Below are 23,553 nucleotides of genomic sequence, written 5' to 3'. Positions count from 1 at the left end.
ACCATTATCACCACTATCATCATCATCACCATCATCACCACCATCATCACCATCATCATCACCACTATCATCATCATCACCATCATCATCATCATCACCATCATCATCATCACCACTATCATCATCACCACTATCATCATCATCACCATCATCATCATCATCATCACCATTATCACCACTATCATCATCATCACCATCACCATCATCACCACTATCATCACCACCATCACCATCATCACCATCACCATCATCACCACCATCATCATCACCATCATCATCACCACCATCACCATCATCACCATTACCATAATCACCACCATCACCATCATCATCACCACAATCACCATCATCATCACCACCATCACCATCATCACCATCACCACCATCACCATCATCACCATTACCATAATCACCACCATCACCATCATCACCACCATCACCATCATCATCACCACAATCACCATCATCATCACCACAATCACCATCATCATCACCACCATCATCACCACCATCACCATCATCACCACCATCACCATCATCATCACCACAATCACCATCATCATCACCACAATCACCATCATCATCACCACCATCACCATCATCACCACCATCACCATCATCACCACCATCACCATCATCACCACCATCACCATCATCACCATCATCATCATCACCACTATCACCATCATCATCATCACCACTATCACCATCATCATCATCACCATCATCATCACCACCATCACCATCATCACCACCATCACCATTATCACCACCATCACCATCATCACCACCATCACCATCATCACCACCATCACCATCATCACCACCATCACCATCACCACCATCATCACCACCATCACCATCATCATCACCATCACCATCATCACCACTATCACCATCATCATCACCACCATCATTACCACCATCACCATCATCACCACCATCACCATCATCATCACCATCACCATCATCACCACCATCACCATCATCACCACCATCACCATCATCATCACCACCATCATCACAATCATCACCACCATCACAATCATCATCATCACCACACAACCACCATCATTGCCTGGGAATCCTCTTTCTATTTTCTACCAGTATGCATTAGGTGCATACTCAGTGCTCACTGACAAGTGAATATACAGTAAGATCTCCCCCTTGCTGGGTAGTAAACAACTGTTAGAACTGACCTTGCCCTGTACTTGCAACAAAACCATGCAGCGAGAGCTCTGGTGAGCACACCCTGAAATGGTGAGCCAACTGGCGTTCAGCAAAACATACGCATACGGAGAGACACTAGGGACTTGGCTACCTCTTGCTTATTTTTTTGTCACTGGGTTCCTTCGTTTCGTGTTGCAGGCACTTCATTTTGAGGAATGCCTGATAGTGCGCTGTCCATGCAGATGGGCATTCCAGGCAGGGCTCCCGGGGGCTTCCATAAAATGGGGCTTTTAGCTGACCTGTACAGTCCTCTAGGATTGGTCGATCGGCCCCTGGGGTTTGCATGTGTCTGTTTAGGTCTTTCTGACAATGCTCCCCAAAGAACAGAGAATGTGAAAAATGCTTCTACAGTCCTTTACACTACATTCAATGTCTTTCAGTTTCTCCCACCCCTAAATAGCTTCAATCTTATATTCTTCTCATTATTTTTAAGCCAAGATCTCAGTATGTGGCTATAGCTAGCCTGGAACTCTTTATGTAGATCAGGCTGGCCTTAATCTCACAATGATCCACTGCTTCTGTCCCTGTCTCCTGAATGCTGGGATTGGGTGCAAGGGGCTGGGGATGGAGCCCTTTACAATTCTGCTTTGAGACAGAGTGTGACGGTTTAGATGAGAATGTCTTTACAGGCTCATATGTTTGGATATCTGGTCCCCATTTGGTGGAACAATTTGAGAAGGATTGGGAGGTGTGGGCTTGTTGGAGAAGGTATGTGATTTAGGGCAAGTTTTGAGGTTTCAAAAGCCCATGCCATTCCCAGTCAGCCCCGCCCCCTCTGTCTCATATTTGTGGATCAGAGAGTATAATCTCTCAGGTACTGCTCCAGAGCCACGCCTGCCCACTGCCACACCCCCCACCAGGATGGCTATGGACTCGCCCTCTGAACTCCATGGCATTTTGTCACCAAAGAAAAATCCCGAAGACACAGGGTCTCATGAAGCTGCCTGGACTGGCCTGGAATTTTTGGACCAACTCACCACAGCCTTCTGAGTGCTGAGATGACAGGCCTGTACTACCAGGTCTGGCTGGCTATGACATTCTTTAACTGCATTTTATTCCCCTGCAGCTTAACTGACAGCTGTGTCAACAAGTTTTAACATGTCATTTTATCCTCAGATAGAAACATCCAGAAAAAAGTAAAAGCTATCATAAGCATATAAAATGCAAAAATACATTTTATATAAATAAAATATTACAGTCTACACATACACAAGTGTGCTCACATATGTTTAAATCGACACACTCTACTTTGCTCATGACATCCTTGCTAGCCAGCCATTTGGTCCAAAATGAAGACATTCGGGCTCAGCAAGAGACCCTGTCCCAAAAGCAAATGGGTGGAGAGCAACTAAGGAAGGTACCCCATGTCAATTTCTGGCTCACACACATGAACACATGTGAACACATGCATATACCACACACACTCAAAATAAAGAAAGATAAATGAATAGGAGAACTTGCCCAAGGTCACTCTTTGGGTTGGTGTTTGTCAACTGGATACAGGCTAGAGTCCTCTGGGAAGAAAAAGCTCTACTAAAAGAATGCCCCCATCAGACTGGTCTATAGGGAAGCCCATAGGGCATTTCCTTGATTAGTTATAGGTGTTGGAGGGCCCAACTTACTATGAGCGAGCTGGTGGTCACCAGTTCTATAAGAAAGCAGATTGAGCAAGTCATGGGGAGCAAGCCAGTGAGAAGCACCCCTCCATGGCTTCTGCTTTGGTTTCTGTGCCCAGGTTCCTACCCTGATGCTGTGGGACAATCTCAGTCAACAGAATGGTGTGCCAACATGGGACTGACCAAATCTACTTAAAAGCCTGAGAGAGCTTGGGAAATTACTCTATTATGAATAGAGTTAAACACGGCTTCTTAATAGCAGCATTTTCTCAGGTGGGCTCTGCTTGCTAGAGGCAAGTACTCTCATTTAAGAGAGGCTTCCTGACTCAGCTTTAGCTGTAAAACCTTGCAGGTCTTTTAAAGAGGTCCTGCCAAGAAACACATCAATGGTATTGATGCTTTTTGGTGTTGGCAGGGACCTTGAAATGCCATAGAGTTGTGGCAATAGACATGGCTCCAGCTGGTACTTCTGCCATGAGGCTGAAATCTCAGAAAACTAAGGAATGGGCTGGATTCAGCTGTCAACATCATGGCTTTACTCTTAGCCATATTTCTTAGCAAATTAAAGACTCATGTGGTTAAAAAAAAAAACCCAGAAATATACAGTAAAGAGAGATTCAAAGATGAAGAAAACCTCTAAATGTTTTAGTGTGTTAAAAATATATGCAGGCTTGGGAAAGAAAAGAAAAAGGTTAAAGTTCTTAAAATAAAAAAGAAAGAAAAGGAGTAGTTGGGTGTGGTGGCACACGCCTTTAATCCCAGTACTTGGGAGGTAGAGGCAGGAGGTTCTCTGTGAGTTCAAGGCCAACATGGTCTACAGAGCGAGTTCCAGGACAGCCAAAGTTACACAGAGAAATCCTGTCTCAAAAAGCCAAAAAATTAAAAAGAAAAAATAAAAGAAACAGAGGTTAAAATAAAGCCACGTAAAGATGGAAAACACACAGAAAATCTGCATACTGTATGTTATTATGTTCTGTTTGAATTGTTTGAATGCTGAGGAAGGAGCAACAGTTGCTAAAAGATATTTGTTTATAAATGCTGCTGAATTAATCTAAGATAGGTATTTTGAAAATACCTTGACTTCAAAATTGAAGTCAAAGGGTATGTTAATTTGGAGAAGAGGTTTTGCTTTTGTTTCCACAGGAAATGGGAGGCTGTGGATTCATTCTGAGTTAAGAAAAATCAGGTTTGATCAAGGAATACCACCTAAGAAATCTCCAGTAGGAATAGATGACACAGATGTCTGAGTTCTGCATCCAGAACAGATTCAAGACTGCTGCCTGAGATGATCAAGCCTCACAGAATACTCCAGTCATGACTTGATCATAATTCTAAATTTTCTTTAGGTCCCCCTAAGATTATCAGTGCCCCCAACCAGCAGAAAGTAGCCTGGAAAACTATGCCCACATTCCCAAAAAAATGGACTATGGATATTTTCCCTTGTTTGGAATGTTGATTACAAGTTGTTATGAATAATAGTCAGGAGAAAAGTTAAACAAAGGATATTAGATTCAGAGTTCTTGTTTTTTTTTAAGAGGGGGAAGTGCTGTGGGACAATGGTTTGTACCCTGTCAATTGTATTTAATAGAATGCTGATTGGCCAGTAGCCAGGCAGGAAGTATAGGCAGGACAACCAGGCAGGAAGTAGAGGCAGGGTGATGAGAACAGGAAAATTCTGGGAAGAGGAAAGCTCTTTCTGCAGTCACAACCCAGCCACAGAGCAATCAAGATGTGACTGCCACACTGAAAAGGGTACCAAGCCACGTGGCTAACATAAACAAGAATAATTTTTGATTTAATTAATACAGTTTCTGTGTGGTTATTTCAGTTCTGGGCGGCAACCCCCTGCAACCCCCTAATGTCCCTCTGTGATGGACTGTGACCTAGAAGTGTAAGTAGAAACACACCCTCCCACAAGCTACTGTTGATTCTGGTGTTTATCATAGCATTTTAATGCAAACCAGGACATGCACTCAACAGGAAGAGGCAGAGGTGGGATTTGAACTCAGTCTGCCTGCTACAAAGTGGTGAGGTTCTGCTCCACACACAATCAGTCCCACTGATGGCTCCCCAGCCATGTGAATGGAACTGGGCAGGTTGGCTACTTATCCTTGCTTGGGTATCTTCACAAGGCCATGATCATGGGAAGGGACCCCACTGTGCACTTCCAACGAGACATTCCACTTACTAAAGTTCCAAGGAGAAAAGACAAGAGGTTCCCCTTCAAAACAGCCACCCCATCATGAGCTGGAGCTGACCTCAGGCGCAGGGAACCTGGCTCCTCCTGAGGTGATGGCCTACAGTGGGGTCTGAGCCACACTTCAGACCTTCCAGGCTCAGTCTGCTAAATGTGGGTCTCGAGATACCTCAGTAGCTGCTAACTCCCCACACCCAACTATCTGTTACAGGGTCTTCTTTAGCCCAGGCTGGCCTGGAGCCTATACGGAGTTGAGAATAACCTTAAACTTCTGGTTCTCCTTCTCCCACCACTGGAGTGTGGGGGTACAGGCATGGGGCGCCATGCATGCTATGTGTTGCTGGGGGTGGAATCCAGGGCTTTGTGCATCTGAGCCAAGCACCCTGCCAGCTGAATTGTGCCCCAGCCCTCATCACTCCTTAAGACAGTTCCCATTCGCTCCATCCTCTACCCAGAGGGAGATGGCTGAGGCCATCCCTCATGCCTCAAGTGGATGAGTCAGTGTGGGGCAAGCCCTCCTGGGCCCTCCATGGGACACAGGAGGCGTCCTCAACCCTTCTCCCACGACTCTGCATTTCCAAATCCACTTCCTGCTGCAGAGTATCTTTGGGATCCCAAAATAGCTTCAGAGTCACAAAGCTCAACATAAGGCAAGAGCTGGCTCCCAGGTGCATCTCCCCCGCTGCACCCCATCCAGGAAGCCGCTCCCCACTGCCTCCGCTTCTGAGGCCGCCACCGCGGCCACCACTCACCACAGAAGGAGATGATGTGGCTGCTGTCCTCGTGTACAAACTTTCGGGTAACGGCCTCCTCCATGATCTGCTTCACCTGCAGGATGCACAGGGGTGGAAGAAACTGATCAGATGGGTGCTGTGCCCCAGGGCCCATGCTGTACCCCCAGAGTGTCCACAAGCTCCCCATCTCACTTCATTTGCACGGAGGCTTGTCACCTTTCTCAGGTGTCACACAAAGTACCCTACCCTACACACAGTTCCCAGAACTGCGCCTGTACGATCCTTCCAAGGACCCGGCGCTGTTCCTGCTCTGATCCCTATGGTGTCCTACCTGCATCTCCTCTCCAGAATACAAGTCCCCCTGCCTTGCCCTTTGCCTTATCTGCACTGTATATTAGGATGCAGTGGTAAATGAGTTGGGAGATAAAGGAATTATGGGGGCACCATGGTGACAGTCAATTATGGGATTTTGGAAGCATCGGGATCCAACAGGCTTGTGGGTGAGCTTTGGGAAATAGAGGCTCACAAGAGTCCACCTGCCAGGGAGAGAGGGAGGGAATAAATGAAGATGGACCACCAGCTGGGGTCCCCATTACAGGCTAGGGCCTGTCCTCATGACACTCGGTCCCTGTCATACACTGCTGAGTGACTCCAGGATACACACAGGTTTCTTTGGGAAAGGACAGTTGGCCTCAGAAAAGTAGTGACCTCTGGGGCTTGAACATCCTCTGGCTTTACCCAAACTTGCATCGCATTATGCCTGGAGGCATTATGGGATTCAAGCAAAGCCTTTCTCCTGGGCCTCAGTTTCCCCACTTTGAGTCTGAGGTCAAAAGGTGATCCAAAGGCCTGTCCCAGAAATCTGTCACAGGACCTCTAATATAGGACAAAGGAAGCCAAGTCCTGGACCCTGCTCTCTTCCTCCAGCGAGTCCATATTTGTTTTCTTTCAGGTCACCACACACCTGCCTGAGGTGCCGCAGCCCCTGTAGCCCCTGTCTCTTCCTGCAGCTTGCTTCCTGGAGGTGCACACAGGATTACAGAGCCCTCAGTCACACGTCACTAAGTGCTCAGAGGCAGCAGGACAGCCACAGCCCATCCACCTGCGTCAGCACCAATGAATGACTGGCTCTGAGAACAGGGACAGCATCTGGGCTTCACAGGACCTATTCTCAGCCTGAACCCCTCCGCAAGCCCACGGCATCACCCTGCTTTACAGATGTGAGCCCAGGGCTGCACACATGCCAGGCAAGCACTGTACCACTGAGCCACGCCTTCAGCCATCTGTCATTAGCACCGTGGGAGGAAACCAGAAGTCAAAAGCAGAGGGGCAACAGGAAAATCCACAAACATGCAGAAATGAAAGCGCTCATCTGCCCGTCAAAGAAGTCCCAGGAGACAAAGAAGAACATCTTGAGATAAAAGTGAACAAATACAATATGCTGAGGTCTACTAGATGCAAGACCTACTAGGTGCAAGATATACTAGATGCGAGGCCTACTAGGTGCAAGGCATACTAGATGCGAGGCCTACTAGGTGCAAGGCATACTAGATGCGAGACCTACTAGGTACAAGGCATACTAGATGCAAGGCCTACTAGGTGCAAGGCATACTAGATGCGAGGCCTACTAGGTGCAAGAGAACAGTACTGAGGGCGGAAGACCTAAATGACAACTTACCATCACTTCTTAGGAATTAGCAAACAGGAAGAAATAAACCCAAGGCAACAGAAGGAAGGACATAATAAAGACTGAAGCAGAGAGAAAATGACGTAGTGGGCCAAGGAGATAGCTGAGTAGGTAAAGGTGCTTGGTGCTAAGCCTGACCATCTGAGTTTCCAGCCCCATGGTGGAAGGAGAGAATGAACTTTCACAAGTTGCCCTCTGACCTCTGCAGCACGCCCTCACACATAAATCATCTAAGAAAAGTAAATAGATAAGAAATGAAAGCCAACAGAGGGCTAGATTTGGCAGCTGGCCAGTAGCTTGCTGACCCTGCATGAGTGTGGCTCATACCAGGCTGATGCTGGTCTAACCTAGGCTAGCTGAGGGACTCTGACATCGCCATAGTGTGGTGCTCCAGGCTCCAGTCCAGGCAGGTGTGGTTCTGCTGCCAGTGTCCTCCTGGTTTCCGGAGGCGGCCATCTGCTTGTCCCTCTCCCCACCCCCCGGGCTGCTCTTAATCAGCAGCGCTGCTGCCTGCCTGTGTGCAGAGACACCAGGTCCCATCTGCTCCGTGTCCCCAAAGGAAGCCATGAGCCTCCTCAGGACATGTGGCAGGTCTCCAGGCTAGGGTGAGGGGAGGGAGCAGGCAAAGAACCAACCCTGGTAAATTCTGCTCCACTTGGCTTCCTAGAATGTCTCATTTCCCTCCTCTCCTCCCACCCCAATATTTCTCTTGCACTCCCCCAAAATTGTTGCGACAGACCAGCTCCCCACCTGGTTTTGTGCGGGGTCGTGTGCCCTTCTCTCTCCACCCACAGGCTATTTTTGTTTGTTTGCTTGTTGTTTGTTTCCAGTTTCTCTTAGCTTTGGATCCCAGGACTCAGTCTGTAGAGCAGGTTGGCCTTGAATTCAGCAGAGATCTGCCTGCACGTACCCACCCAATGCTGGGATTAAAGGTGTGTACCACCACTGCCCAGTGCCAACTGGCTATTTTAAAATACTTTCTCCTACTTAGTCCGAGTATGATCATATTTGAAAAGAAAATCTTTAAAATTAGGCCATTGGGGTTGCCCCCAATCTAATATAAGCAGTGTCCTCATATGAACAGGGAAAGAGGGACAGACGGTCCAGAGGGAAGATGCCCTGGAGATAAGAGAGAAGATGGCATCTAAAGGCCAAGAGAGCACAACCCAGCACAAAGGTCTCTGTCCTTCCTTTGCAGCCTCCGGAACTTCAGGACAGCACATTCCTGCTCTGTGTAAATCAATCTGCCTGTGGTATTTTGTCACAGTAGCCCAAGCAAAGGAAAGCAACACCTTCACAGGATCAGGATCCAGGTCCTCATCTCTGTGTGATGATCAAGGTCATGACTCAGCACTTTGCTCATTTCCCCCCCCCCCCACACCCCTCCCTAGCACACACCAGAGACTGCAAGTGCAACCATTATAGCAAGGTTCAGTTTCCTTTACGGGTGGGGAAACTGAGGCATGGAGTTTTTTTTTTCTTTTTCAGATAACTCACCCAAGATCTGAGAAGTTCAACCCAAGGTCCTTGTCTTACAACAGGCCACTGACCACATTTTGGTTTTAAGAAAGCGAGAGGTTTTACTGAACAAGTACCAGACCTCGCTACCTGTGGACAGCGCCCTCCTCAATGCTCATGCGGACATCACTGGCTCTACCCTAAATATGTAGAGAGTCAAGGTGTGTGGCTCAGGCACAGATCATGTACCTAACATGTGTGGGACTCCATCCCTAGCATTGTGACAGGGCAAGACAGTGCAGAGGTTCCTCCATGTTGCAATCTTGCTGAGGTCATTTTAGGCTTAACTAGAATTTGGTCTTCTTGGTGGGAAGCCCCTGGAAAATTACCCAGCTCTATCCTAAAACCTGAGACCACCATGCCGCAGCTAGCTTATCCTAGCTTCTGTTAAACAACTTGTTTGTGCAAAACTCCCCCTGAAGCTGAAGGGCAAGATACCAGGATGTGGTTTTTGCTTTAAAAACCCCTTACTCTAAACACTTGGCACTGCACTTGGGTCCCGAATACTTGAGCTGACAGGAATACCCAGCTGACAGGAATCAAGACTGTCAGTTGGCTATAAAAAGAGTGAGTGGTCATCTCTGGTGGGCTCCCCTAACGCAGCATGCGAGCACTGTGTATGTGGGGTTCAGAGAGCTGAGGCACCTTCCCAAGGGTCATACAGACTGGGAACAGCAAAGGAATTCTAACTCAGTTCTTTCAGAAGAACAGGCCTGCCCCTCTGCTGAACACCTAAGGAGCTGGGAACTCGGTGAGAAGGGACTCTCACCTGGGCAAGGAGAAGGGTGGATTCGGCTCACAGGCCAAGGCTGGGAGTCTCTCCCACACAGAGACCAAAAGAGACACTGAGCTGGGGGTCAGGGGGAAGAGGTACCCCAAGAAGATCCTGCCAGCAACACCCTATGGGGATGCTTTGGGAGGCCTCAGGGGTAAACATATGACCAGTAGGGTGTCTGGAGTCTGGATGCAGTCCCTCACAGCAGAACTTGCTCCTCTCGAAACCTGCTGAACCTGTTAAGAATCAGTGCGCGTGTGTTGGGACAGGGGTGTTGGAGAGACGGGCGGCTCAGTGGTTAGGACTACTGCCTTCTCTTCTAGAGGACCTGGGTTCAGTTCCCAGCACACAACAGTGGCTCACAATTGTCTGTAATTACAGTTCCAGAGGCTCTCCAGCCTCCGTAGGCACCAGGAATTTACATGCGCACAGATATAAATGCTGACAAAACATCCATATATACTCACTAAAGTTAATTAAAAAAATAGACAGGCATGGTGGCACACACCTTTAATCCAGCACTCAGGAGGCAGAAGCAGGCGGATCTCTGTGAGTTCGAGGCCAGCCTGGTCTACAGAGTGAGTTCTAGGACAGCCAGGGCTATTTAGAGAGATCCCATCCCCCTAAAACAAACAAACAAACACAACAACAAAAAACAAAAATGTCTAAAAGGCCTCCCTGAACTGGGCATGTTGACACAGTCCTGAAATTCAGGCACCCAGGAGAAGGGGCAGGAAGAACAGGTGTTCTAGACAAGTCTGGGCTAAGGAGCAGAAACCCTGTCTCAAAACAGACAAGCTGGCCAGGAAGTAGAGCTGGCCAGGTAGTAGAGCTGTCCAGCTGGGTCTCACTTTCTGGGAAACAGATCTGAGGCTTCAAGCAAGAAGAAACCTACCAGGATTGTGAAGGTGCAAGGGCATGAGCTCTCCATAGGGGGCGCTCATGGGCCTACCACGGAAGGCCAAGGAGTTTCCACTTAGGGCTGCCCAGGACACAGCTGGGCCTGGGGTGGTAGCGGCCCTGCCCCTCCACGTAGGCCTCTGCCACACCTGCCTCCATTCAGACAGCAGCCCTGCCTCCCTCCTTCCCTCCTTCCACCTGTAAATATTTAAACAGCATAGGAGAATGGATCTCTAGAGGAAGTCAGGGAAGGCTGAGAAACTAGGCAGGACTTCCAGGCTGGAGGGATGTTCCTGGGTCTATGGTTGCCCCATTTGCTGCCCACCATGTGTCCCCATCCTCCCATAGCCCACCTGGAGTTCTGCCAGGTTCCCAATCAACTTCCACATTCCTGTCTCCCGCCCAGTGTTCCTGGTTACATTGAAGCCTTTGACTTGGATAGGACTAGGCTAAAAATTCCAGAATCTTCAGGCAAAATACTTCCCCTAGGACCCTGCCCAGAGCTGCACCAAAACAACAGACCCTTTCTAAGGGACAGAGATAGAGCACGAAGGAGCCCTTGGAAGCCACTAGGCCCAGGTCAAACCCTGTCATTCACAGAGTGATCTCCAGCTTGGGTTTCCCATGGTGAAGGTGGGGGCCCCATACAGCTTTACCCTGGTCCCCTCCACTCACATGGTTCCTCGGAAGGATCCACCAACTCTCTTTCTAAGAACATCTAGAATGTCCTCCCATCCCTCCCAGCATGCTGAGTTCTTGGTATGCCCTACCATGCTTGTACTCTTACACACCAAGTTTGTTGAATGACCGTTGGAGACCCTGAGGCCCATGGGCACACAAGTGCTCGCTCATATGAGACAGTGACCACTCTGGGGCTGTTATTACCGCTAATGCCAATCACTGATGCCTTGGTAGCTCCGTCCTCAGAACTGTCCCCACCTCCTGTCCTTCCTGATGGGCCTTTGTATATCAAAGGCCAAGGACAGCAAGGGTTTTTCCATAAAGGGCCAGAAAGGAAAAGAAAAAAAACTTTCTGCCTTTTGGGAGAATGGCCCCATGCACCCAGGTCTCAGACGCAGGGAGGTGGTGTTAGTAAAAGCACATTTCGGATATCGTGTGGAGTACTGCAAGGATCTTTTCCTTCCGCTTCACTGAAGTTCAGGTCCAACTGGACACTCTGAATTTTTATTTGCTAAACCTGGGAGACCTAATTGCAGGCCACAGTCTAGGTCACATGGTCTCTTTGGTTTTGTTTACAAATCTTTAAAATTGTTAAACAAACATCTTGCCTTAAGGGTGGGCACGACATGCTGGACTTGACCCACAGGGATCCCTAGCTGGAGGCACCCAGTACACAGGCTTGAGCAGAAGAGGTCTACAAACTCTCCTGGGCCCAGCTAACCCCCTCTAGTTCCTGCTGACGCCTGCTGGTTGGTGAGTGAGGAAACACCGTGGGTGTTTCCACTCTTCCCGTGTTCCCAGAGAGACTAAGTCTGTGGAGCTCAGGGAGCTCCAGGCTGTCAAAAGTGGGGACCCCAGCAGCAGGGCAGCAAGCAGCGTTCACTTGACCCCCTGCAACTGAACATCAGGATCTGGTACATGGTCAATTCCTGGCTCCCCGGCCTTGATTCAGTTTCTGTGGGTCACCTCTCCCAGCCCACCTGGCACACACCGACTCCCTGGGAGAATCATGCTGCCAAAGGAACTTCCTTCGCCAATTACCAGGCCGAAGAAGGCAGCACTCAAAGGCCGTGCCCTGCACAATGCCAATGATGCCATTCTGGAACAGGTGTACACACGGGGAATGTGAAGAGATTGCAGGATGCCAGGGCTAAAGGGGAGAGTAATAGGGGACTCAAAGGGTGTGCAGGGCAGTGATGGAATTCTGTTCACAAACTTGTCCAAGTGACCTGTGCCAAGAGGACCCTCAGTGCAGCCACAGGCCTCCAAGGAGACCATGCGGGTCCTTGAGGATTCCTTAGAGCCAGTGTGCAGCACCCCATCATGGGGAAGCGGGCTGCAGGGAAGGCCAGCATGTGGAGGGATGAGGGGTTGGGGGATGGGACTCCAGGCCAGACCTGTAACCCTCTCCTCCAGTCTTTCCTGTTCGTCCACACATGCAGATGGCGGTAGCCAGGCTGGGGAGGATGACCCACATGAAGGGGTGCAGAGGGCAGGCCAGGGAGGTATGAAATTGGACAGTAGTGGGCCCCAGAGACTGCAGAGTGTTGGGAAATCTTTCCCCTGCCCACTCCCAGCCCACCCGCTCTAAATAGGTGTTTGGATTGCAGGATGGAGGTCTGTGGTTCAGTCGCCTGAGTTAATGGTTTATCTGCTTACTATAAATAGGCGCTGGGCATGGTTCCCTCACCGAGGGCTTGAGGACTGGCCAATCCCCCCACAACCACAGAGAAAGGTGTTCTAGGCAGGGGATGCAATTTCTACCAACCTGTACTGGTGCTCCAGGCCCCCTGGAACCAACCCTTCTCATGGGATGAGGTAGTTGGAAGGAGGAACCCCAACCTCCTCTACGCCCAGAGAAATGAGCCAAGCTCGTGCCTCACATCCCGCCCACACCCGAGAGCCATCTGCCTTCTCCTAGGTGTACTGCCCACCTCTTGTGACTAGGTCTCTGGCAATGCCCCAACTCCAGATGCACAGCCCTGCAGATGAGAAAACACAGATTCTCCCAAAAAAACGCCTAAACCTGGGAGGGTATGAAAAGCAAATTTCAGGGGCTTGCTTAAAACACCCAGATAAAGCAGACACTGACTTTACCCTCCTGGGCCTTAAAAGGAAAAGCAGTTGGGATGCTGTCTTTAAGGGACAGTATTCGATCCTATCACCAGTTATCTGCTGTATGCCCATGGGCAAGTCACTTCACTTAAAGTGCCTCCATTTAAACATCTCTAAAATGGGATAACACACAGGTCTGCCTCTCAGATGGCTGCAACATTTCTGCATTACATGTGTGACTATATACCAAGCACTTGATATAAAAACCAGAATGTGATAGAAGTTTCTAGAAATGCTCTGTATACCCATTAGGTAGCACTAGCTACGTGGATCTGTTGAGCATTTGCAAAGAAGCAGGGATTGTTGAAGAATCGTGTCTTATTTTCATGTGTGTTTGTGATGTTTGCACAAACACTGTGTGTGTGTGTGTGTGTGTGTGTGTGTGTGTGTGTGTGTGTGTGTAGGGTGGACCACCGTGCATGTGTAGCAGTCATAGGACAACCTCAGCTGCCAGCCCTCACCTTTCTCCTGACCAGTTTTCTGTTTCCTAGGCCAGGTCAGCTGTGCTGTGAGTTTGGGGCTCTCCCTGTCCCCACCTCCCACCTCTTGCAGGCATGCTGGGATTACAGCACTTTATGCATTAACATGGGTTCTGGGGATTCAAACCCAGGCCCTCAGTGAGCCCTCTCCTCAGTCATTTCCAACTCAACAATGGACCATAAGAGGGGACCTGGTGCCCAACTGTGCACTGGCCAGGCAGGGCCTGGAGCACAGGGAAGAACTGGGACCATCAGGGTGTTCATGTGTCTGGCTGGGCTGTGTCTTCTGAAGGGGGAGTCGAGCCCTTTCCCTCCCATTTCCTTTCAGCGAGCACAATGATGGAAGTCAGTAGGCCTCACTGGAGCTGGGCTTCCCTGACTCTCACAGTCCTGCTGTCCAGATGGGCAGCTGTGGTCCCACCCCTGTGTCTGGCTCTCTGCCTGCCATTTCCTACCCATGCTCCTCTGCTCTGCCCCTCCAGGCTTGACCAATCACAGCAACCTGCACTACAAAGGGATCATGTGACCCAGGCTGGAACAGACCCAAAGGCAAGGAAGGAAGCTCTATTCTCTGCTGTGATGTCAAGGTCATGGGCAGACTGCACCCCTGGGGATGCTGGGTACTTGCTGCTTCCTCACAGGGCCAACAAACACCTCGGATGGCAGCAAAGAGGTAAGAGTTTCTCATGATATTAACCCTGGAAACAGCTGTACCTGAACCTGCTCACCCCAAACTTCCCAAACACTTGAGCCCAGACATCTGTTTCTGGCCCCTTCACTTTGTAGATTTAGTTTTCTACCTAGGTTTTCAGGGCTTATTGAAGCTGAAATGGATGGAAGATGGACCTTGCTCCACTGCGCTTTGGCTGTGTGACCTTGTCTTTGTTTATTAACCTCTCTGGGCTTCAAAAGGACTGGTTTGTGATTAAAGAAGAGGGAAAGCACTTAGGATCCAAGTTCAGTAAATGGAAGGTGCTAGAATTTTATTAATTATTCATAAATTGCTAAATAATAATAATCAGAGGGGAACATGCTCAATCTCTGAGTATCACTGGGTCTCTAAACTACCAGGTTTCCAAGGGTCTCTTTTTATTATTATTATTATTGACAAGTCACATAGCCCAGACTGCTTCACATTCCCTGTGCTGCTGCAGATAACCTTGAACTTCTGATCCTCCTGCCTCTGCCTCCTGAGTGCTGGGATTAAAAGCAGGCGCCATAATACCCAGTTCCATTTGGTTTTTTCACTCGGTCTTTCTCTGGCCCTTTTATAAATACCCACAATCTGTCCCTGAGAAGGAGGAACCAGAATTTATTCTCCGAGATTCTCAACTATTGAAAGAAAGAGAAATACCACTGTCAGCGTTCGGAACTCTCAGGGCCCTAGGGCACAGGAACACATAACAGTAAGGGGGCGATGCCCAGGAAGTATGGCTTCCTTAGGCTGAACACTGTCTCCTGTAGGCTGATGAGAAAACAGTAGAGGGGGGACCCCCACGCTGTCCACCCCAGGACAGGGGCACAGCCAGCCAAAGACTCAGCTATTCCAACTCAACTCCTAAGAGAGGGCAGTGGGCTCCCACTACACGGGAGAAAGGCTATTGGGGGTTTATCATTGGAAAGGGTCCTACACTACCAGAGGGCAGAGCACACTTCCTGAGGACTCCTGAATTATTGGTTTTGGCTCAGGAGAGTTGAGTTTGAAGTCAAGCCTAGGCTGCAGCATGGGTATTTCTATGACAGAGGGTGAGTGACCTGCCTGCCCTCCCTGTGTCTCCTTAATGACTGCCAGGACACGGTGCTCCATCAACCTCAGGGGACCTGGGGATGGCCTCAGCCGAGTGCCTTGTTCCCACAGCCTAACCAGATATCTCTTATTACATCTTACACACAGGCTTGGCACATTCAGAGCAGCATAAACAGGGACGAGTGGGCTGAAGGATGGAGCCAAATAGATGTTCTGAGGTCTCAGGCTGGCCAACCTCACTCGCCTGGAAGCTGGAAGAGACGATGGGAGTGGACAAACCATCTCTTCATGGAACGCCAGCTGCAGAAGCAGGACAAGGGCTCTGGCTTCCTCAGATCCCACCAGGAAGACACCGTACTGATGAGTTATATTTAGGGGTACTGATGACATTGTTGACCCCTAAATATAACTACACCTGAACCTGATCACCCCAAACTTCCCAAACACTTCAACCAAGAAATTCATTTTTAGCCTTTCCCCCCCTTTACAGGGTTCTGTAGCCAGAAAGTGCTGGTACTAGTGACAGAATGGCCCTGCCCTATCTGCTAGTCTGCATCAAAACATTCTTTGATGGAGCCCCTTCTGAGTGGCTGCAGAGCAGCCCTGGGAGGGGACAGCACAGGAGGTGCAGAAATCATCCCTCCTTCCACTTCGCTGAAGAGACCACAAGCGCCAGGGCCTCCCACGCGTGTCCAGTGCCATTCACAGCTCCAAGAAGTCACCTTCTCAGAACTTTGAAAATACATCAGACATGGCAGGTGGGCTGAAGAGACTGCTTTGTCCAAAAGTTTCACCCTTTGAAGCCCAAATAGAGCACGCACATGAATGTGTGCACACACTCTCTCTCTCTTGCTCACTCAATAGCAAACAGTTTTGCCACCTGTACTTCATAGAGCAGGAACACGCAGGAAGAGCGACAGTGACTTCTCACTCATGAACTAGCTCACAAAGACTAAGTCAGAAAGCGGGATATAGAGGCGCAACCTTTAATCCCAGCACTTGGGAGGCAGAGGCAGGAGGATCTCTGTGAGTTCGAGGCCAGGCTGGTATACAGAATGAGTTCTAGGCCAGCCAGGGCTATGTAGTGAGACCCTGTTGAAGAAAGAACAAGCCAGCGGTTCCTCTTGGCTATGGTGTTCTTGTTCCCAACCCCACACGCCTGCAGTCCTTTCATGTTCCTCTCTCACTCAAAATTCCAACATGGCTCTCATGTAACTCAGACTAAATAGCAAGTCTCACCTGTCCACAGGCACGACAAGCCCCCCAGTCTTTCTCTGACCTTGTTTCCACTCTTGTTCACTGTTTCAGCCCCATTGACCTCTTCGCTATCCTTTGCTTCCAACTCAGACTCTGAACATGCTTGTGCTTGACCTGTAGACAGCAATATCCATCCCTCCTTCCCTCCCTGCCCCAAAATCACCCCATCACAGAGGCCATCCCCGACCGCTCTGGTCAGCCCTTCCTTCCATCTCTCCCCGTTTCGTTTTCTCCATAGCACTCGGTGCTATCCATACCGTGTGTGTGTGCGTGCTTGTGCATGCCGTGTGCATGTTCATGTTCACATGTATGTGTGGAAGCCAGAAGTTGATGTCTGCGTCCTCAGTCATTTCCCACCTATTCTTTGAAACAGGATCTTTCCCTGGGGATTGGCTCACCGACCGGCCATTGAGTTCTGGGGTTCAGCTCATCTCTGCCTTCCCAGTGTTAAGGTCACACACTCATTCTGCTGTGCCAGCTTTTACATGGGTGCTGAGGATTTGAACCCAGACCCCCATGCTTGCACAGCAAACAGTTTGCCATGGAGTTACCTCCCCAGCCCCACCATCCATATTCTCATCTGCATCTTGGCTAAATTGTGCAGTGACAGCGGGTGACGGCTCCTTTTTCTCATTTTCCAAGCTGCAGCTTCCTGAACGGGGTTACGGTGCAGGGCTGCTCAGTAAACATTTGTGGACTGCGGAAGAGAATGAGGGAGGGAGAAAGGAGAAGCCATCCTTTCAAGGAGCCGGGAGGCGTCCATCGTGACCGCTATTAGACACAGCTTTCTCAGAACCAGCCCTCCCCAACTCTCACATTCTCTGTAGCTCCATCCTGTCTGAGGTAGGCAGGTCGTCTTCACAGTGACAACCACAGCCTGGTACAAGTCTAGACAAATGCACTTTCCTCGTCTCTTTCCTTCACACCCATCTGCCCGAGTTGTTCTTCCAGAGACTGTCCGAAGATCATAGCTCCAGCCGCTGCCACCTGTTCCGAGCAGGAGTCTCCCAGGTGGTAACAGTGGTGGTTCTGGGTGGGGATGGAGGGGCTGGGGTGGAAGGGGTTGTGATGGTGAAGACAGTCGTGCTGTGGAGTGACAATGAGAGGTGACAGCGCTAGAAGTGGTGAAGTGGGGTGCGGGTGGACATACGATGGCCAAGATAACAGTTTGATGGAGGTGACAGTGGCGGGGGTGGTGGAGATGGTAGAGGGTCATGGTGATGACAGAAATGACAGTGGTGGTGGTGATGGTGGTAGGGGAGTAGATTGTGGGGGTGATGGTGGTGGTGAGTGGTGGAGATGATCATAGTGATGGATGATGGTGGAGAGGTGGAAATGGTGTTGCTACTGCTGATGGTGGTGGGGATGCCAGGGGTGGTGGTGATGGTGTGAAAGGTGGTGTAGATGGTGGGGTGACGGATGCTGGCATATGGCAGTGTTACGTGTACCTCAGGATGTTAAGCAGCACCTGTGCAGGGCGCTCCCATAGTTGTTACAAGCAAAACATTTCCAAACACTGCCAAATGTACCCAGGCAGAGCTGCACACTTACACTAAATACATATGAATTCTTGTGTTTGATTCAAGGCTTGCATGGTGACCCTGCATGTTATCTGGAGATTGTTTTGAGGTGGTCAAGTTGTCCTCTGTCCTTTATCAAGACTGCTGGGTTAGAATGAAGCCCCAGCGTCTCCACGGCAACATCACTCGGTTTCCTCATCTTCCTTCAGCCTTCTTAGCACATCCCCCTTTTCTTTCATCATCCCATTTCCCACTTCAGGGCTGGGGGTGGGGTGTGCTCCCCCTAACTAGACACAGCTCAGCAGCTGTGAGGCTGGCTCTGCAGTACAGCCAGCTACCCACACCCTGCCTCAGCTAGCTGTAGGTTCCCCCGAAGGACCCGTCTCCTTCCAGGGGTCTCATCTGCCGCCCACAAGCCCCTGCTTTCTTCTCTCCAATTAAGAGGCCTCCTGGCAGCAGCCAGAGGCAGGAAAACAAGGCAGTTAGTCACTTAGCTTCCGTTATCAACCTGGATCATGTGGCTGGCTCTTTTAATGGCTGTTGTCATGACAACGGGAAGCCAGTCTCTGCTTGCTTTGGGAACCAAAACAAAATTAAGGGGTGGTGGCAGGGAGGGGAAGGCGAGCCAGGAAGGAGTCAGCTCAGAGTTGGTGGGCTTTAGCTGGAGAAGAAAGCATCCCTCCGACATCAATCTAACCCCCGAGAAGCGCTGGTGAACACGGAGGATGCTTACACATAGTTTATTCTGCCCACTGAGTCATTTTCATCCCTATTATGACAAAATGGTCACCCAGATACCCGCAAAGATAAAGAGAGATGCTTCTGGGAGACTGCGATTGGCAAGCCACTGCAACGCCCCATCCTGCAAGCTTGCAGATGTCTCTGCTCAGTGCTGGTGCCTGTGCTTTGGTCTGGCTATGTCAAGACCTCACACACCTTCTGCAATCCTCTTTTTCATTTCACTGCTGGGCCTTCCAGGGTCTGTCTCCTCTGGAAGAATGTTTCCCCAGGAGGCCAGGGAACCCTTGTCCTGGTCACTTCAGTGCCTATAGACCCTCTGTAGCGGATGAATCCAGGACTCGACTCCAGCTCTGGTTGAACTCCAGGCTCCTTCCTGACCCACATGATTGGTATTGGGTCCTGACAGCTCCCCAGGCTGATTCTGGACGGAAGTCCTAGCCCCACAGGTTCTGTGGGTGGTTGGAAGATGGCATAGTTCGGAGCAGGTTTACACAGCTCTCTGGCTATCTAGGAAAGTCCTCTGTTGCCTCTTCCGTGAGGAAGAGGGAGGTTGTGGCACGTAGGGGTGTGGCTAGTGAACCCAGACGAGTACAGCAGAGAAGGCCTGCTGATCAGAGTTGTGGCAAATTTCTTCCTATCCCTCTAAAGCTGGGAGGTGGGCAAAAGAAGCTGTAGAAGGAGGGGTAAGATTGGGGGGCCAACTTGAGAGCTCCAAGATGGCAGCCTTCCTCCTGCTGCCCTGCACAGAGTCTGTCCCCTTCAAACGGCCAGCTGTGTCCAGTAGTGTAATGGGAATTGTGTTCACCCTATTGTCGCCTCAAGGCTCAGATTTTACCGAGACCTAGATGGAGAGCGTACTCCTTGGCTGTTAGTCTGGGTAAACTCTGGTCCCTGTCGGCTGGGTGTTGTTAGAACCCTACCGCGAGCCCCAGTTCTGTCGCTGCCATTTTCATAAGGTCGCTATGTCTTGTGGGCACAGCACGGAAAAGCCCCCAACAGAAGCTCAGATCCCCACGTGGCAGTCCCTGGAGTGACTGTCCTCCGTAAGTAAGATTTAGAAACTGGGATGTTTACGACTGAATCCTGCTCAATAATCTGCTGATTCCAGCGACTGTCTTGCCTATCTCAGGGCTCGAGAGCTTACTCCGCTCAGGCCCAACTCAAGAAGGCAGCTCCCTCCAAACCCAGTGGTCTCCAGGATCGATGAATCAAACAGATGCATGTCACAGGACGGGGGCAGCACCCCACAGCCTTTCTAGGAGCACAGCTAGATCGGTAAGGACCAGACTTGGGGCATGGGGCCCCATGTGTTCCTCAGCAGAGGGGGAAATGAAATCCTAGTGAGGGGAGGTGTGACTCATGGGTGACTTTGAGGGAGCTGGTGGCACAGGCTGGGCTAGGGTGTCTCCTAATTTCCCAGAGGCCTTGCTCACCCTCTCTTCTAGTCACACCCTCTTTTGTCAATCATTTTGTTAACAAGGTGGGGGTTCATGCCAGACTAACAGCCAAGGAGTATGCACTCCATCCAGGTCTGGGTAAAACCTGAACAACAATCTTTCCACTTTTAACCTAAGACCTTTCCTCCAAAGGGCAGGGGTATGAGTTTGTGGGGCTGGGGTCTGAATTGTACGGCGTCTCATGTCTTCAAAGAGAGCTTTACAAAGACTGAGCTAAAAGCTTCTAGGCCTTTCTGAGGGACACCCCCCCTCCCCAATCTATCTATCTTACACATCACCTCATCTGAAAATTCTAGAATCTGCAGCCAGTCCTGGAGCTGGTTCTTTAAGACAAGGAATAAGCTACATACAGAAGACACACCCACGAGCCCCAAGAGGAAGAAGGTGCCAGCAACAAGTCCCAGCCTCCAGCTGCCCAGGTGGCTGCCACCAGGAAGGGAGGGCCTCCCGGGTGGCACCTGTACGTACACACACGCCTGCATCACACAGGTGTACAGACGGGCACAGACACACACCCATGCTCAGGAAGCAAGGGACAGACTCCAGCCTGGCTCATGGATTCATAGCCCAGCAATCTCTTGGGATAAGAACCCCAAGATGAAGAAGAGGCAGTGGGGGAGGGCAGGCTGAAGGAGAGGGTGGAGATAAAATGGGGAAGGCAACACCACACTATACACATACACTCAGTCTTACTCATTCACACAAATACACACATGTAGACTCACACTGGTATCTCCAGGTAAGTGCACATGTGTTTACCATACACTCAAGCACATCTATACCTACAGGCCCACAGACATAGAAATGCCACCTCAGCCTTCTAAACCGTCTCTACTCCCAGGGCCCTGGGAGGTCATGCCTGGGCTCACAGCTGTCGCTTTCCTCCCCAGAGGCAGGCAGCCACTCCTGTTTGATCCTGTGTGCATGGCAGGCACGCAAGAGGGGGACAGCTGCCCTGTGACCCTTAAGAGCTCTTTCAGACAGAGTTCCTGGCACCTAGAGGTGGCTTTAAGAACTGAGCATCTGGGGTGGAGCAGGGGGTTAGCTTTATGATTCATAATTGAACCTCTTCCCTGACCCAAACCTGGAGACATTCTGCATCACTATGGAGGAGCCCCACATCACCTGCTCCTCCACAAGGAACGGTCCCACTTAGACTCCTACCATTCCCACACCTGGAGAGTCTTACACCCTTAAACACCCAGGACCCCTCACCCCTGAACCCCTCCCCGGCCCTGGTCAGCCATGCACAGTCACTGCCAGCCTGGTGACCGCGGTGATCCTGTCGCCCCGGGGAGGCTGCCCCTACCTCCTTCTTCACGGTGCGCAGCAGCCTCTGGCGGGTCTCGGCCTCTGCGGGACAAGCAGGGAAGGGTGGTGAGCTGAGCGGAGGCTGAGGGGCCTGGCCGCCCTCCCGCCGCCCGCCCATGCTTACCTGCAGGTACTGAAGCCATGGTTCGTGCTGGTCGGTGCGGGGTGCGAAGGGTCCCCTCTCCACGTCCTGCTGCAACCGCGAGGGGCGGGGCCGGCGGGAGATGAATGACAGCCCAGGATGTGGACGTCAGAACCCTCCCACTCGCCCCGCCCGCGAGACCTCAGCGCCGCCTCCTGGACAGTATAAAGCACATAGCATCCTGGCAGTCCTCCAAGGCACCATCCTCACAGGCCTCCTCCAGGGCATCAGTATCATCCGGTGCCAAGCTGTCAAGAGTAACATAAGATATGGCACTGTGGTCCATACCCTGTGTCTCCAGCCATGCATATTTAAAATGGGGCAAAGCTAACATGGAGACACATACCTCGTCAGTGGGGAGACTGAGGCAGGGACTCAAAGTCAGGTCTTGCCTCCATAAAACTTGATTCATCCTGTATAAAGTGGATATAAGTTCTAGAATGATCTGATAATCAATCGAGATGTTTTATCTGGAATTCTCAACACAGACCAGAGAAAAGTCTGGTGGCTATAAAGGGTAACTGCTTCTGCTTCATATCTTCCTCCTCCTCCTCTCCGTTTCTTTTATAGACTCTGCTGAGATACACTTTTCTCCCCTGGGGAGGCGAGCCTCATTGGTGCTCCCTCCTCTATATTGGGAACTAGGTTTCGGTCCTTTATGTGTCTACGCCCACACAGAGCTCCCGTAAGCCAGAATCTCCAGTCCTGTTAGGACAAAGGCGTGTTCCACCCAGAGCCTTCACCAATTACATCCTAAATCCCCGACTGTGGCCTCCAGAGAGAAATCAGGTCAACAAGTATTCACTGAGCACCTCCAACGTGCCAGGTCACAGCGTTGACGAGTCTGAAGCATGGGCACATTGCTGTGGCACTCGGACGGTAGACCATTAAAACACCTGAGTGAGGGATAGTGAGGTGGAAGGTTCTGGAGAGAAGTGGAGTAGACACAGGAGAGGTACCAGTGAGTGAGACTGACACCTGAAACAGGGAAGCTGTGTTTTCTCACTGAACAGAGAGAAAGGAGGAGGCTGGGGATGCCAGGGGAGTAACTGCCCGGGAGGTAAAGGAACAGGAAGATTAAAGGCCCCCAAAGTTGGGGTGTGCCTGCCTGGAAGACAGCATGAAAGGCGGTCAGAGGCACCGAGTGGCAAAGCAAGACAGACTGTGGTACGGCATGGGCCAAGACCCTGTAGGCTCCTGGAGACCATGCACTGAATCAGCAATAACTCCACCCTCTTCCTCCCATACCCAGCCCCTCCATTCAGAAGAGCTAGGGCTTGCAGCCATGGTCCCAGAGCCCCTCTTATGTGTGCTGGTAGGCTTTCAGTCACAACACTCCCTCACCCTCTCCAGTGAGATGCGCCTGGTGCCTCCAGGATGCCAGAGAATGGGAAATACGAACTTGACAAAAGAGAAGAATAAATTAAGGATGTACTATGTGCTGAG

General features: G+C 50.5%; 1 protein-coding gene across 2 annotated transcripts in view; it reads right to left on the bottom strand.

The window, feature by feature from the left end:
- Nucleotides 1-22,175, bottom strand: part of Sgsm1 (small G protein signaling modulator 1) — a 74,127-nt gene extending 51,952 nt beyond the window's left edge. For both annotated transcript variants that reach the window (XM_075983339.1, XM_075983331.1), the window contains exons 1-3: nt 22,090-22,175; nt 21,964-22,007; nt 5,796-5,871 (exon numbers count right to left, since the gene is read on the bottom strand). In XM_075983339.1, the coding sequence (XP_075839454.1) occupies nt 5,796-5,871; nt 21,964-22,007; nt 22,090-22,108 (139 nt within the window). In that variant the 5' untranslated portion in view covers nt 22,109-22,175. The remainder of the gene's footprint in view (nt 1-5,795; nt 5,872-21,963; nt 22,008-22,089) is intronic.
- Between the last annotated feature and the right edge of the window lie 1,378 nt (nt 22,176-23,553).

This window comes from Microtus pennsylvanicus, chromosome 1, assembly GCF_037038515.1.
Source record: "Microtus pennsylvanicus isolate mMicPen1 chromosome 1, mMicPen1.hap1, whole genome shotgun sequence".
NCBI lineage: Eukaryota > Metazoa > Chordata > Mammalia > Rodentia > Cricetidae > Microtus > Microtus pennsylvanicus.
The sequence above is the reverse complement of the archived record's forward strand: the minus strand, read 5'-3'. Positions and strand labels throughout refer to the sequence as shown.